Source organism: Lethenteron reissneri, unplaced genomic scaffold, assembly GCF_015708825.2.
Source record: "Lethenteron reissneri isolate LAM-NWPU_2019-01 unplaced genomic scaffold, ASM1570882v1 scaffold_1524, whole genome shotgun sequence".
In the NCBI taxonomy this organism is placed as follows: Eukaryota; Metazoa; Chordata; class Hyperoartia; order Petromyzontiformes; family Petromyzontidae; genus Lethenteron; species Lethenteron reissneri.
In genome coordinates this window covers 84,308-101,708 of record NW_026891250.1, presented here as the reverse complement: position 1 = coordinate 101,708, position 17,401 = coordinate 84,308, and the positions used below count along the sequence as shown (strand labels likewise).

At 54.0% G+C, this 17,401-nt stretch overlaps 1 protein-coding gene across 1 annotated transcript; it reads right to left on the bottom strand.

The window, feature by feature from the left end:
• Positions 1 to 2,439: 2,439 nt before the first annotated feature.
• On the bottom strand, positions 2,440 to 16,400 carry LOC133362548 (baculoviral IAP repeat-containing protein 3-like). Its single transcript, XM_061581499.1, has 5 exons — positions 16,374 to 16,400; positions 4,343 to 4,878; positions 3,133 to 3,184; positions 2,563 to 2,635; positions 2,440 to 2,464 (listed from the first exon to the last, which is right to left on the bottom strand). Exons 2-5 carry the CDS (start codon positions 4,667 to 4,669, stop codon positions 2,440 to 2,442), a joined length of 477 nt encoding a protein of 158 aa, XP_061437483.1. The 5' UTR covers positions 4,670 to 4,878; positions 16,374 to 16,400.
• Between the last annotated feature and the right edge of the window lie 1,001 nt (positions 16,401 to 17,401).

Sequence of the window (17,401 nt, the reverse complement as noted above, 5' to 3'; positions counted from 1 at the left end):
GATACGGTTGACGTTACAATGTTCTCATACATGTTTCATCTAAATTACTTTTGTCATTAATTTTGTTGTATTATTTAATAACATTAATTAAAATAGCTCGTTAGGTTGCTTGATTTCCACTTGTCTATCAATTCCCCGGGACCCGCTGCCCTTCTAAGGGCCGGGACTGAGTGGGCCAGTGGTGAGACCTTGGGAACCCCCAGATCGCGACGTCCTTGTAAGGGAGAGGGCCAGTGGTCGAGACCCGCACCTTGGCTGGGTCGGGTCAGTGTAGCCTCCCCTAGGTGGCCGTTAGCCGGAGGCGAGAGAGAGCCCGTGGCGCCAGTGATAGGCCATGCTAGTCCAGGGGTCGTACCCCCCCAGGTAGCGGTTTAAGGGCCGTTACCCCTTTGTGTTAGGGGCCGTTACTATTGCCGTTACGTGTTGCCTTCACACGCCGTCTCCACTCTCCTTGAACCCACTACACATGCAGCGTTTGTTCATGTCTCGTGTGGTCACTGTGATAATAAACTTGCTTGGCTTGGATTCCCAGACAATTCGGAATGGCTCTTTGGTTCTTTTGGTAAAGAAATTAAATAATAATAGAATACGACGTTTCAATTGCAACACAAGCAACCATCATCAGATACAAATGAATAGAACATAGTAAAACTTGGAAATATAATACAGGAAGGAACAATGTTCCACACTGCCCACCAGGGATTATTAGCTGTCTATCTGTCTGTCTGTCGGTGCATAAATAAATATATAATACACACAGCTCTTTGATTGGTGGAGACCTACTGCCGGGTACGGAGAGGGGAGGGGCCTAAGGGAGGAGGGAGTCAGGAGAGGGGCCTGTGGGGGGGATCAGAGGAGGGGCCTAAGGATATGGGGGGGGGGGGGGGCAGGGGGGGGGCTTAAGCAAGGGGGGGGGGCCAATAGTTAAGGGGGCTGGCTACCTGGCTACCTCAAGCCACGTGATCTTGTACATAGGTAGGAACAACAGGTTGCACACTTGCCCACCAGGGATTATTTGTCTGTCTGTTGTGCACGAATGCGCTGTCCAACCAAGTTCCTACCTGCCTACTCCGAAGGAACGTGTTGCAATACAACACAGAGAGTCAGCCAGCAAAACAATCAACACCCCACCTGGTTGATTACGTTCTTCCAAAGATTGCTAAATTTGAGAGACAAAACACACAGACACACAAGCAGATAGACACACAACACAGACACAGAGAGAGACACAACACAGACACACAGAGAGAGACACACAGACACACAATGTTACTATGTTCTCATATATATTTTGCTGACAGTTTCACCTGAAGTCAGAAGCTTGTGTTGCCTCCGAAACGTCGGGATTTTTATTCTTTATTTTTATTAATTAAAATGTCATTTTTTACCTAAGTGACTTTACCGAAAAAAATAAGAGTATGAATCCTTGCAGTCACGAAAGCTTCAAATCTAGAATCCCCTAAAATTATTTCTCACGCGACAGAGAGGGAAAAAAACCCGCCACTTTTAGAAACAAAAGCACAAAGCGTCCACACACAGCCAAAAATCACCCATCCACCGCCGTGTAGCGAGTAGCAGCAGCTGTGAAGGCTACCGGCACTTATAAATGTAATAACTCACAAATGTAAAATTGTTTTACACACGGAAACTTTGGCGTAACATTCCAATTCAAATAAAGGTTACAGAACAGTCTTTAACATAACTTCTTCACTTCAAGTCTGGCATCAAACCCTTCAAATCACCGCACTCGTGTTAACGCTTTCCCCATGCCACCATTGCATTGTGTCCCACAGAGTTGTAAGTGTAATAACTCACAAATGTATATTCGCCTTAAAATCACCGCAATCTTTGACCCTTCCACCCATTGCATTGTGTCCCACAGAGTTGTAAGTGTAATAACTCACAAATGTATATTTGCCTTAAAATCACCGCAATCTTTGACCCTTAAACCCATTGCATTGTGTCCCACAGAGTTGTACATGTAATAACTCACAAATGTATATTCGCCTTAAAATCACCGCAATCTTTGACCCTTCCACCCATTGCACTGTGTCCCACAGAGTTGTAAATGTAATAACTCACAAATGTATAAATTGTTAACAAATAAACTTTGCGTACCATCCTGGTTAAAGTACAAATTAAAGAACAGCCTTAAACTTCACTTCTTCACTTTCAAAGTCTGACATCGTACGCCTTCAATCACCACACTCTGATCGTTATCAATGAACCCTTTCACATTCCGGAAACCAAAAAATAAGCTGATCTATGGGTGGAGGGCGGTGGCCGAGTTAAATTGCCCTCCCCGTGCCTCTCACCGCTTGCCAGCGACCGGCCTATGTCTCGCAACGGGAGAGGGAGGAGGGGTTAATCAACTAACTGGCCCCAACGGTCGGAATCCCGGGCGGTCGTTTCTCTCTCTTCCTTCCCACGGCCGTCCGCCTAAGCCATGATGGCCCGGAGCGCCCTTCTCACGGCCACGCGGCACACGGGACACTCGCTCAGGGAGAGGGCGCAGTGGCCGCACGTCACCACGTGTCTGCACGGCGTGAAGATGATGGACACCTCGTGCTCCATGCACACTTTGCAGGACAGCCGCTCTTCCGCTTGTCCAGAAGCTCCTCGACCGATGGCGATGCTGTGACAAAGTGCGCGCACAGACACACACGCACACACACAGAGACACCACACACCAGACACACACGCACACACACAGAGACACAGAGACACACACGCACGCACAGACGCAAGCACACACACACAGACACACACGCACACACACAGAGACACAGAGACACACACGCACGCACAGACGCAAGCACACACACACAGACACACACACTTTCAGCGGTTTTCAAAAATGATCATCAGACTGCTTACATATGGGGCGCAAAGGTGGCGAGATGCTGACCACCTCGTCTGGTCGTGTTTCAATCGTGACCCTGATGCGACGCCTGTTGAAGTATATCTAGAGCCTGCGTCTCCCTCGTCATCACCGTGGCTATGAGATGTTAACCACCTCGCCTCGTATACATGAGGTCGTGACCCTCACCTGGTTCAGACTCTCACCTGTATCAGACCCTCACCTGTATCAGGTGAGGGTCTGATAAAGTGCGCAGGGATCCGTCGCCTTACCGTGCTCAATCTCCGCAGTTGTACTCTGCGGCGTCTGTCCCGGTAGTTGAGCCTCAAAACGAGAAATAAAATGAACATCTCGTCAGTAAGAATCATCGCCGGTGTCACACAGAGCCGACAAAATGGATAAAATACGCGAGCGACGACCGATCGCGTTCAAAACAATTGCAACTTTTTGCACCGTTACTCTGTGCTCAATTTGCAATTGGCATTTCGGCAAACCAAACCAATCCGCGCTAATGACGGGGGCAGGGCAGCTGCAGACGGCTCAAAATCGTGGAGCATCCTTAATATCTTTATCAAGTTACCATTTTCCCTGGATCTCTATGCCAAAAACCCAGATTATAGTTCTATATAGTTATAGAGTACATTTAATCTGGCTGTCGCCTGATGAAGATCGTTGTTGTAATTACTGGTCAAACGTCGTACTCAGATTCTAAATGTTGTGGCTTGGCTCTCCAACACACCGCTGCGTGCTGTACTAGTATTATACACTATACACTACTCCACTATACACTACTATATTTACAATAAGCATATTGGTAATAAAACCACATATTTTTACCCCTGAATGATTAACAACATTTCGTTTTTAATTAAAAAAAAATACGACCACGAATGTATCTCAATAGATTCAAAAAGTCAAAGAGTCTCCACTTGATAATTGTTTATTTACCCTTCTATCTGGCAACAAAACTGAACACCTTTTTTACGAGGAGTCATGTTTACATAGACCACAATACCTGCAGTCATAATGCAAACAAAAAACACAACTCTGATAATGTGCACTGTCCTTGAAGTTGAGTTGTGCGCCTTTTGGCGTCATCTGGTCCAACCCATGTGAGACTAGGCTCTAAGGAAGCTGTCTCGGGTGTGGACCAATCAACTTCAAGGACAGTGCATACATTATCAGAGTTATGTTTTTTGTTTGCATTATGACTGCAGGTATTGTTGGTCAATGCAAACATGACTCCTTGTAAAAAAGATGTTAGTTTTGTTGCCAGATAGAAGGGTAAAAAAACAATTATCATATTTTTACTGGCAAATGAGGGTTCCAATGGAGTCTCCACTTGTTCGCCATCGATGTCGAAACATGCCTGGAATCATCCTCCAGTCGGTACCCAGAGCCCAGAGGCACATTAGGAAGGACCCGCATCGCCCCAAACGAGCGATGTCAGAACGTCACCGGCGCCCTCTCTGGCGCACCCACCTTGAGAGCACAGGCGGGGAAGTGCCTGGCGTGCTCCCGGACGGGGTCGTCTCCCGCCTTCCAGCGATGCATCATCCCGCCGCAGCGGAAACAGGCCACCAGGTCGTCGGGACCCACGCGGTAGAGTCCGGCCCGCGCCAAGTCCGCGGACCGCACGGGGGACGACTCGGGCCACCCCTCGGAGAAGGACAGCAGCCTGGCCGCTTCGGCGTGCATCTCCGAGGCCGACGGCGGCGGTGGGATCCGGTCCGAGCGGGACACCGGGGGAGCGGGGCGTCTCGCTGCCGACGCCCTGCGAAAGGCCCGTGTCTCTATGACGCGCGACATCGACCGAGCGGAAAGGATACGGGGCAATTTTGGGGAGAAGAAGTCGTCGTGCGAATGCTTTTGCAACGGACAAGTTGGCCCGGGCTCTCTTGTGGAAGATCACTCGAGAAACGTCGAGCCTTCTCCTCCTTTCCGGCGTGAAAGAGACGGGTAGTTTAAACACCGGCGATGGGAAATGGCACGACTCCTGTTGTCACTCTCAATAGCTCCTGAATACGGGAAGAAAAAGTTGGGCGGCAAGTGTCATTAAAAACGGACATCTTTTAGTGACTTGAAACCTTGGTTTAAACAATTCATCCATTACAGGTTTTGTGGGGTTAGATCGCGTAAATATATTAATGTTAAATCCGCCACCACCCGACACAGCCAACTAGTAAGGGTTGTCACGTAAACAGAACAACCTCTATTATGGATGATATTGGTCGCCAAAGCCTACGTGTTAAAAAGTTAAACAGTTCAGTCTGTCACTTCTGACAAACGTTTGCACAGCAATAAAAGGGCACACAAAGTCTGGATGGTCCTGTAGCAAACGGAGTTTTGAGGGTTATCTGGTGTGAGAAAAAACAACACTACCCATAGACTCAGCACCGCACCATAGACTCAACACTGCACCATAGACTCACACTGCCCAGACTCAGCACTGCACCATAGACTCAGCACTGCCCCATAGACTCAACACTGCACCATAGACTCAACACTGCACCATAGACTCAGCACTGCCCATAGACTCAACACTGCCCATAGACTTGAAGTACCGGTGAAGACGCTTGACGCCGAGGTTGAGGCACACGTATATTTATTTCACAATACGACAGTGGGCATATACACACTCGAGGGGGTATCGGCCCCCTCACCCGTATAACTCGGGATACACCCCTAGCTAACTCTGTCCTAGCCCCGAATCCTCCACTAATGGGCTAGGGGAGGCTAACTGGCCCGACACTGGTAAGTCGGGCCCGATACCCGGAGTTCCAGACCAGCTCTTACAAGAGCACCGGCTCTGGCTTTCGGGACCACGCCGCTGGCTCAGTCCTGTCCGGCCCTGAAAAGGACATCGAACTAGGGGAGTCCAGGGCTCTATCTAATACGTCTTCAGTCTTCTTCCCTTAGCTTAAACATAACTGACTCGAGCCCTTTGAACATCCCCTTTTATACCCAACCCCTCCCTGAGGGGTGGGGCCCCGGGGGATCATAACGTTCGAACCAGCCCCCCCCAGGGTGTCTGGCTCGGACGTCGTAGAGGGCACCTCCTCGTGTACTTACGTAGCCCCGCCCACTGTGTTTGTTTTCCATAGGCTGCCATGCATAACGGGCCCTCTCTTTAACACCCCTACACCCCCCCCCCCCCCCCCGCATAGCTTGCAGCCGTCCCGGCTGCCAACATACAAAAATGACAATAAAAGTGCATTTACACCTTGACCGCGCGTGTGCCTCACTATTTTTCAACAATAACAAGAACAGCAACAAGAACACAACAAAATGCAACAGCAAGAAGAGAAAACAACCCGACGCACCCCCCCTTGAATAAATACGAATTCCGTAAAAAAAACAACCTATATACAATTTGCAGGGAACCCACCATACACACAACACCAGGTGAACCCAACGTATGTACATTTCAATGGGCAGGGAACACACCACCCACACAACACACAATGAACCAAACATATGTACATTCAATGGGCAGGGAACACACCACCCACACAACACACGATGAACACAACCTATGTACACATCTTCCGGCCTCATAACAGTCTGCGCATTTTTGCGCGCGTCCTTGCCGCGGGCCCCTCACACGGGGTAACCCCGGGTGGCGGACCGTCAGGTGGCAATTGTCCGTCCCGGAGTGAGTCCTCATCCGATGCCGCGCGACCGTCGGTATCCCCAGGAGGGGTGGTCGGGCGTGAGCCCGTCAGTCCTGATGCACCTGGAGGTGGCACGGCCGGCAAGGCATTAGGTGAGAACGACGGAGACGGACCCAATGAGTCGGTCGACCCCCCACACGTTTGGCCACGCATGTGTGAAGTGGGTTTGTGTACCGCAACGAAGGGTTTTAACCTAGAGGGGTGCACGAACCATCGCCGCTTCCCCCATTTAATGCGCACGCACTGTGGTCGCAAAACTTCGACCACCTCCACAGGGCCCCGCCACGGCCGCACGAGCTTAGAGGAGGTAGCCAGTGGCACTTGGGGACAGTGCAGCCATGCCTTGTCCCCCGGCTTCCACTGTATCATGTGCGCCCGACCCAGCCTGAGGCGCTCATTCGCCTTTTGACGGAGGTCCGAGTTTAGCATTGCAGCATCCCGCGCCTCTGTTAATTTGGCCAGATTAAATTTGACGTGGTCAGCCAATTTAGTTTTCCCTTGCGGTTCGGGGATCTGCAGCTGGGCGCGAACAGGCGGGTCGGGTTCGCGACCGTACATGAGGTAAAAGGGGGAAAATCCCGTAGCTGCATGGGGTGCCATCCGGTATGCCGCCAAGACCCCTTGAATATGCAGGTCCCAGTCAGTCTGTGAGTCCGAGACCTGCTGTGACATCATTGACGTAATGGTGCGATGCAGGCGCTCGACCATCCCGTCAGTTTGCGGGTGATACGGGGAGGTACGAATTTTCTTCGTGCCTAGGAGGTCACAGACTTGTTTGAGTAATTTACCGGAAAAATTTCTGCCCTGGTCGGTCAGCAGCCGCTCCGGAGCACCTTTGTCCAGGACGTATCCCTGAACAAAGGCCTCCACGATGGCTGCTGCCGACTGGTTGGCAAGGGGCCAGGCCATAGGCCAGCGTGTAAAATACTCGACACCAGTCAACAAATACCTATTGCCCCTGGGGGTGGCGGGAAATGGGCCCAAAATGTCCAGCGCGACAAGCTCATTTATTCTGGACACTTTGATCGATTGCAAGGGCGGGTTAGACTCCCCCGCCGGCGGTTTCCGTTGCGCACACCGAGGGCATGATCCCAATAGATCCCCAACATCCCTCGTCATGCCAGGCCAAAAAAAATCAAGTTGTAGCAGTGCAAGAGTCTTTTGGGTCCCCAGGTGTAATAGGCGCTCATGCGCGGCCCACACCACCTTGCCTCGCAACCCAGAAGGGACCACCAGCCGATGTCGCTGGGATTTCCCGTCCCAATGCATCAGCAGACCTTGCACCATTTCCCATGCATCCGAATCACCCTTCACACGCTCAGCACCCCCGACGCGACGACGCCACCCGAGGAGGGAGGTATCCTCCATCTGGAGGCGCCCCCATTCAGTGACGGGCAACCCCAACAGGGAATCTCTTCCCTGTTGTTCGATCGAATTAGTAATTAATGTTTCGTCGTCGTCGGTGGCTGCCAAGACCGGAACCGATGCGTCCCCTGAAGGCCTGCAACGTCCCGACCCCAGGAGGCATGCACATTCCGAGGTGGTTGGCATGCGCGACAGAGCGTCCGCATTCGTATGGCGAACGCCCTTACGGTAGGTGGTTTCAAAATCAAAGTCCTGGAGAACCTCCAACCATCGAGACAACTGTCCCGATGGTTGTTGAACTCGCAGGGCATACTGTAGTGCCGCATGATCTGTGCGGACGGTGAAATGCCGACCGTACAGATATGGGCGATACTGTTGGATGAAATAGACAATTGCCAACAGTTCCCTACGGGTGACACAATATCTTTGCTCCGCAGGAGACAACACCCGACTACCGTACGCGACCACCCGTTCCACGCCATCAACCACCTGGGAAAGCACACCCCCAATACCCGTGTTGCTCGCATCGGTGTCGAGCAAAAAGGGCTTAGAAAAATCGGGGTAAACCAAGGGAGGGGCTTTTACCAGGGCGTCCCGAAGGGAGCAGAAAGCAGCCTCCTCCTCTTGACCCCAGTGGAACCGAACCCCTTTAGATGTTAAAGCGTGCAGGGGTTTGGCAATTGTCGCAAAATCAGCGACGAACCGTCGGTAATACGACGCGAACCCAATGAAACTCCTGACCTCTCCCACCGAGGTGGGAGTCGGCCAGGAGCTGACACACTGCGTTTTGGCGGGATCGGTAGCAATACCTGAGCGTCCCACGATGTGCCCCAAATAACGCACCGAATCGCGCAACAAATGGCATTTTTGGGGTTTGAATTTCAAATTAGCAGCCCGCATCTTTAGGAAAACCGCCCGCAACCTCTGGAGATGTTCGTCAAAAGTTTTACCAAAGACGATAACGTCATCCAAATAAATGAGGCACGACTCCCATTGCAATCCAGCCAAAACCAATTCCATCAAACGCTGGAAAGTTGCCGGCGCTGAGTGTAAGCCCATCGGCAACCGGTTGAATTGGAAAAGGCCGTGCGGTGTACGGAAAGCAGTTTTAGGCTTTGAATCATCGTCCAGAGGAAGCTGCCAGAATCCCGAAAGTAAATCGAGTGTGGAAAAGAATCGCGCTCCCGCCAAGGCGTCCAGCGATTCATCCATCCGAGGGAGCGGGTATGCGTCGGCAACCGAAATTTTGTTAAGGCGCCGAAAATCAACGCAAAACCGCAACGATCCGTCCTGCTTTTTAACCAGGACGATCGGCGCTCCCCAAGGGCTGGTGGAAGGAGAAATGATGTCGGCGGCCAACATGTCATCAATAGCCGATTTGACATGGTCCTTTTCGGCGGGACTCAACCGAAACGTGTCAATATGGTGACGCAGCAGGTGAGTACAACCCAAATCGTATTTATTCCGACTAAAAACGTCGGAAAATTCCCGCAGTAGTGTTTTAAGTTGTTGACGCTCTGAATCTGACAGGTCCGTCGATCCCGCACAAAGCGCCTCGAGCCACCCTTCATCGCTGTCCGAATGCGGTCGCGGCGCAGGGACAACGCTGACGTGATTTGCGACGGTTTCCTCACATGGCACCGGCGTTGCGTGAGCAAGCACGGTTCCCTGTGGGACCACCACCGTCTGCGAGCCCACATTGAGGACCGCGATGAAGGGTTCACCGTCCCCTCTTACTATGGTCTGGGCCGGAAGTAAATGAGGTCCACTAACCCCGGCCCTAGACGGCCCCAGCAGAACCCCTTGGGCCGCAATACCCTTAGCGAAGGGTCGCCGAAGTTTCAATGGAATCAACATTTGTGCCCCCGGAGAGACGCGCACCGTTCTCTCTACGAATGCCGGCACTGTCGCGAACGCCGTCCGAGTCGTAACGGGTGATGGCAAAAACGCCATGCGTCTGCCCGACGGGAGCTCAATGCATCCCTGGTCGATTAATATCCTAATCGGCATTTTGGCCAGGAAGTCCGTCCCCAGCAGGCACGGAACCGCCAGCGAGGAGGAAACAAAAATCGGCCCAGACAATTTAATTTCCCCAACACAAATTTGGGCCCGAATTTGTCCGATGATGCCAAGTGAGCCCCCGTTAGCCGCATAGAATGGTACGTTAACAGGCATCAAAGGACGGCTCTGGACAGGGAGAATATTGTATATTAACTCCGAAATAATGGTCGCCGATGCTCCTGTATCGACCAGGATGCGCACTTCAACCCCGTCGATGTGCCCCACAACGGCCGACGACCCCGACGATGCGGCTACCACACGATCGGCCAGCACGGACCACTGGCCGGGTTCGATATGAGTACCCAGAGTGGTGCGTGATGGTGCGATGGTGCGCGATATCGGCCCCCCTCTCGTTGCGGTGTTTGAGTGCGTGACGGGCGTGTGCGTGGGCCAAACATGTGGGGTGCCGCGACTCGCCGGGTTATGATGGTGGAGCTTGTGATGAGGCCCGTCGTCCCGTTGAGGTGTCGTCCCGCGCTGACGAGGAGAGCGGCACCCCGAGGCGACGTGGCCCCGGACGCCGCAGTTAAAACACCGCGGGAGCGCCGTCGGAGGTGACGGATGGTCGGAACGGCCCGACCCGTCCCGGCCCGACCGTGCTCCCGTCGCCTGTTGCCGTCGGTGGTCGACGGCGTAGAGCTCCTCCGTCGGAAGGGTGGCTGCAGCCACCGCACGCCCCGCCGATGCCCTGCTGGCTTTCCGCCGGAGCGACAGGAGGTTTGCGTAGAGGAGCCGCGCCGCCTGGAGCAATGTCATTTCCGCGTCCTCCTGCGCGACGACAGCGATGTCAAGGTCGTCTGCCAGGAGGAGGATTTTCTCCGTGACCATAGCATCCACGCCGTCGTCGTCCATACGAGGAAAGGCCGACTTAGCCATCGCCAGGAGGCTCGTCCGGTATGCTAGGGGCGACTCCTTCTCACCCCGCTTGCGCGGTCGTAAAATTGCTGTCGGCATTCGGCTGATGGTCCATAGACCCCGCCCAGCAGCTGTAGCGCCATCGGTAACGTAGACCGCTTCTCTCTCGGCGCCGATGTGAGTGCGGCGAGCGCGTCGCCGTCGAGGAGCGCCGGCAGCGCACAGAGAGCCTCCTCATCGGACCATTTCGCCATCTCCTGATGGGCGAGGAAACGTCGGCGAAACCCGGCCCAGTCTCCCTCCGCGCCGATGAACTCCTTCAGCGGGGGCAGTCTCTGATGAAGCGCAGCGGTTGTTGTAGACTCCCGCAGGCAGATGTCACCACCACTCGGCTGTGCGTCGGTGCGAACGGCCGATGGGATCGCCTGTCGCGGTTGTGATGACGCACCCTCCGGCGGTGATGACGCTGCAGCTCCAGCGACGGCGATGTCGGAGCAGATGTTCAGGCTGGCCACGCCCTGAACAGCTGTAGCGTCGATGGCGGGAATTTCAAATTCGGACTGCTCCGAAATGGCGGGAAGGCGCCCTGGTCGTTGGCTCGCCTCGCCCCGTGTTGGATCACCGGCCCCCAATCGCGTGATGGTCTCCAGCGTGGCGGCAGCGGCATACAGCAGCTCCGCCAGCCTCCCGTGAGCCAGCCGTAACGCGTCTGACTGCGGCCCCTCTTCATTTCGATGCCCCGGTAAGGAGGCGTCAGGCCCCGGCTGCACCATGTCTTGTGGAGCCGTCTCGGGCTCGACGATCTCGGCAGTGTCTTCCTCCTGCGGTACTTTTGCCCGCGCTGTTTTCCGCGTGTCCATGTTCGAATTACTTCTGACACCAGTTGAAGTACCGGTGAAGACGCTTGACACCGAGGTTGAGGCACACGTATATTTATTTCACAATACGACAGTGGGCATATACACACTCGAGGGGGTATCGGCCCCCTCACCCGTATAACTCGGGATACACCCCTAGCTAACTCTGTCCTAGCCCCGAATCCTCCACTAATGGGCTAGGGGAGGCTAACTGGCCCGACACTGGTAAGTCGGGCCCGGTACCCGGAGTTCCAGACCAGCTCTTACAAGAGCACCGGCTCTGGCTTTCGGGACCACGCCGCTGGCTCAGTCCTGTCCGGCCCTGAAAAGGACATCGAACTAGGGGAGTCCAGGGCTCTATCTAAGACGTCTTCAGTCTTCTTCCCTTAGCTTAAACATAACTGACTCGAGCCCTTTGAACATCCCCTTTTATACCCAACCCCTCCCTGAGGGGTGGGGCCCCGGGGGATCATAACGTTCGAACCAGCCCCCCCCAGGGTGTCTGGCTCGGACGTCGTAGAGGGCACCTCCTCGTGTACTTACGTAGCCCCGCCCACTGTGTTTGTTTTCCATAGGCTGCCATGCATAACGGGCCCTCTCTTTAACACCCCTACAGACTCAACACTGCACCATAGACTCAACACTGCCCATAGACTCAACACTGCCCATAGACTCAACACTGCACCATAGACTCAGCACTGCCCATAGACTCAACACTGCACCATAGACTCAACACTGCACCATAGACTCAACACTGCCCATAGACTCAACACTGCACCATAGACTCAACACTGCCCATAGACTCAACACTGCCCCATAGACTCAACACTGCACCTGCAAATCATCTGCAAATCACGGACTGGACGTTAGAGGACACTCCTTACCTCACGTTTTCTCTCACAAGTGGTGAGATCACATCCCTAGCGGGTCGTCATCGTCGATAATTTATCAATAAAAATCCATCGCAGGCGTCTGCATCCCCCCAACGAATTTTAAAATATCACGACGTTTCGGAGGCAACACAAGCTTCCGTCTTCAGGTGGAACCGTCACAGCACGATTGCTGTATCAAGTAAATTATATTTTTATATTACTTTGATTAATTTAGATTTCTCACCTACGTGACTTTACCGAAAAAACCAGAGAGTACGACTCATTGCAGTCACCAAAGCTTTAAATCTAGAATGAGGCTGGGCGCTACCCATGGGCTGTTCGCTGGGGATCATCAACAGGGCTTCACTAATTCTAGATTTGAAACTTTCGTGACTGCAAGTATTCATATTCTTGGTTCTTTCGGTAAAGTCACGTAGAATGGAAATAATAAAATAATAAAAATAAAACATAATAAAATAATTCTCACGACGTTTCGGCCACAACGCAAGCAGCCGTCCTCAGACGCTGTCGCCTCGACAGACCTGGTTTTCACCTGAGGACGGCTGCTTGCGTTGTGGCCGAAACGTCGTGAGAATTGTTTTATTATGTTTTATTTGTATTATTTATTACTTCCCTTCTACGTGACTTTACCGAATGAACCAAGAAGATGAATCCCTGCAGTCACGAAACCCACCACCATCACCACCATCACCACCATCACCATCATCACCATCACCACCATCACCACCTCCACCACAACCACCACCTCCACCACAACCACCACCACCTCAACCACCACCACCATCACCACCTCCACAACCACAACCATCACCACCACCATCACCACCTCCACCCCCCACCATCATCATCACCACCATCACCACCACCTCCACCACCATCACCACCACCACCACCACCCTCACCACCACCACGCTCACCACCTCCTCCACCTGCTTCTGTGAGGCTATATTGCATGCACAATAGTGACTTACCGCGCACACTGAAACTGTACCGCACGCACCGTGCACACTGTACGTGCTGCTGTGTGTACAGTGCACACTGTACGTGGTGCTGTGTGTACACAGTGCACACTGTACGTGCCGCTGTGTGTACAGTGCACACTGTACGTGCCGCTGTGTGTACAGTGCACACTGTGCGTGCTGCTGTGTGTACAGTGCACACTGTACGTGGTGCTGTGTGTACACAGTGCACACTGTACGTGCCGCTGTGTGTACAGTGCACACTGTACGTGCTGTGTGTACAGTGCACACTGTGCGTGCTGCTGTGTGTACAGTGCACACTGTACGTGCTGCTGTGTGTACACAGTGCACACTGTACGTGCTGCTGTGTGCACAGTGCACACTGTACGTGGTGCTGTGTGCACAGTGCACACTGTACGTGCTGCTGTGTGTACACAGTGCACACTGTACGTGCTGCTGTGTGTACACAGTGCACACTGTACGTGGTGCTGTGTGTACACAGTGCACACTGTACGTGCTGCTGTGTGCACAGTGCACACTGTACGTGGTGCTGTGTACACAGTGCACACTGTACGTGGTGCTGTGTGTACACAGTGCACACTGTACGTGCTGCTGTGTGTACACAGTGCACACTGTACGTGCTGCTGTGTGCACAGTGCACACTGTACGTGGTGCTGTGTGCACACTGTACGTGGTGCTGTGTGCACAGTGCACACTGTACGTGGTGCTGTGTGCACAGTGCACACTGTACGTGGTGCTGTGTGCACAGTGCACACTGTACGTGGTGCTGTGTATGCACATTACGTACAGAGAGATACGGGGAGAGACACGGGGGGAGAGACACGGGGAGAGACACGGGGAGAAAGACAAGGTGGAGAGTGAGAGACACGGTGGAGAGAGACACGGGGAGAGAGATGGGGCGAGATGAGGAGGGATGGGGAGAGAGAGACAGAGCGAGTACTGTTAAGGTAGTGAATGCACCACCACGACCACCACCACCTCGAACCACCATCATCATCACCACCACAACCACTATCACCACCACCATCACCTCCACTATTACAATCACCAACTCCACGACCATCACCACCACCATCACCACGACCATAACCACCTTTACAACCATCACCACCTCAACCACCACCACCATCACCACCACCATCACCACCATCACCACCACCATAACCACCATCATCACTACCACCACCATCACCACCACCATCACCACCACTACAACCATCACCACCTCCACAACCATCACCATCACCACCACCACCATCACCACCATCTCCACCACCATCACCACCACCATCACCACCTCCACAACCATCACCACCTCCACAACCATCACCACCACCATCATCACCACCATCACCACCTTTACAACCCTCACCACCTCAACCACCATCACCACCACCATCACCACCACGACCACCATCACCACCATCACCACCATAACCACCATCATCACCACCATCACCACCACCTCCACCACCACCATCACCACCACCACCACCATCACCACCACCACCACCACCACCTCCACCTCAACCACCATCACCAGCATCACCACCATCACCACCATCACCGCCACCACCATCACCACCACCACCATCACCACCACCATCACCGCCACCACCATCGCCGCCACCACCATCGCCACCACCATCACCGCCACCACCATCACCGCCACCACCATCACCATCATCACCATCATCACCACCACCACCATCATCACCATCATCACCATCATCACCACCACCACCATCATCACCATCATCACCATCATCACCACCACCACCACCACCATCATCACCATCATCACCACCATCACCACCACCACCATCATCACCATCACCACCACCATCACCACCACCACCATCACCACCATCTCCACCACCATCACCACCACCATCACCACCTCCACAACCATCACCACCTCCACAACCATCACCAACACCATCATCACCACCATCACCACCTTTACAACCCTCACCACCTCAACCACCATCACCACCACCATCACCACCACCACCACCATCACCACCATCACCACCATAACCACCATCATCACCACCACCACCATCACCACCACCTCCACCACCACCATCACCACCACCTCCACCACCACCATCACCACCACCACCACAACCATCACCACCACCACCTCCACCTCAACCACCATCACCAGCATCACCACCATCACCACCATCACCGCCACCACCATCACCACCACCATCACCGCCACCACCATCACCGCCACCACCATCACCACCACCATCATCACCACCATCAGCACCACCACCACCATCATCACCATCATCACCATCATCACCACCACCACCATCATCACCATCATCACCACCACCACCACCACCATCATCACCACCATCACCACCACCACCATCATCACCATCATCACCATCATCACCACCATCATCACCATCATCACCACCATCACCACCATCATCACCACCATCACCACCATCATCACCATCATCACCACCATCAGCACCACCACCACCATCACCACCATCATCACCATCACCACCACCACCACCATCATCACCATCATCACCACCATCACCACCATCACCACCACCACCATCATCACCATCATCACCACCATCACCACCATCACCACCATCATCATCACCATCATCACCACCATCACCACCACCACCATCATCACCATCATCACCACCATCACCACCATCACCACCATCATCATCACCATCATCACCATCATCACCACCATCACCACCATCATCATCACCACCATCACCACCATCACCACCATCATCATCACCACCATCACCACCATCACCACCACCATCACCACCACTCACCTTCTCTCTGTGTCTCTCTCGCTCCGCACCTCAATCCACTCCCTCCACTCGCCCTCACACCAACAAACTCCCCCCACCCACAAGTGGCCACGTGACTGCCCCTCCCCCCATCACGTGACTGCCCCTCCCCCCCATCACGTGGTGGGGGTCAAAAATCGTCCCTTCAATATTTTTCACTCCCCACCACCACCACCACCCACCACCACCACCACCCCCCACCACCACCACCACCCCCACCACCCCCACCACCCCCCACCACCACCACCCCCACCACCCCCCACCACCACCACCCCCCACCACCCCCACCACCACCCCCCACCACCACCACCCCCCACCACCACCACCCCCCCCCCACCACCACCACCCCCACCACCCCCCACCACCACCCCCCACCACCCCCCACCCCCACCACCCCCACCACCCCCACCACCCCCACCACCCCCCACCACCACCACCCACCACCCCCACCACCCCCCACCACCCCCACCACCCCCCACCACCACCACCCACCACCCCCACCACCCCCACCACCCCCACCACCCCCACCACCACCACCCCCCACCACCCCCACCACCACCCCCACTACCCCCACCCCCCCACCACCCCCACCACCCGCCAACACCACCACCCCCCACCACCCCCACCACCACCCCCCACCACCACCCACCACCCCCCACCACCCCCACCACCACCCCCCACCACCCCCACCACCACCACCACCCCCACCACCCCCACCACCACCAGGAGGGGTGAGGGGCGGGGGGCGGGGGGCGAGGGGGGCGGGGTTTGGGGATGAACTCAAGTGACCCGACAGATGTTGAGCGCAATTCTTTGTTTATTTCGGTAACGTCGCGTAGATAGGGAACACAATATTAATAATAAAATAGTAAAATATAAAAATGTAATAAAATACCAAAAAATAAATTAACAAATAAATAAATAATACCCCTCAAGCTGCCCCTCACCAGTCTAACCGAGGAATTCAAGTGTGCAAAAACCAGGCTCCAGATGACACTGAATGAATCTCG

Coding starts and splice junctions, on each gene's coding strand:
- LOC133362548 (XM_061581499.1), bottom strand. CDS start 4,669: ATGTCGCGCGTCATAGAGACACGGGCCTTTCGCAGGGCGTCGGCAGCG. Junction 3,185..4,342: donor TCCCCGCCTGTGCTCTCAAG/GTGGGTGCGCCA, acceptor TCTCGTTTTGAG/GCTCAACTACCGGGACAGAC. Junction 2,636..3,132: donor AACTGCGGAGATTGAGCACG/GTAAGGCGACGG, acceptor ACTTTGTCACAG/CATCGCCATCGGTCGAGGAG.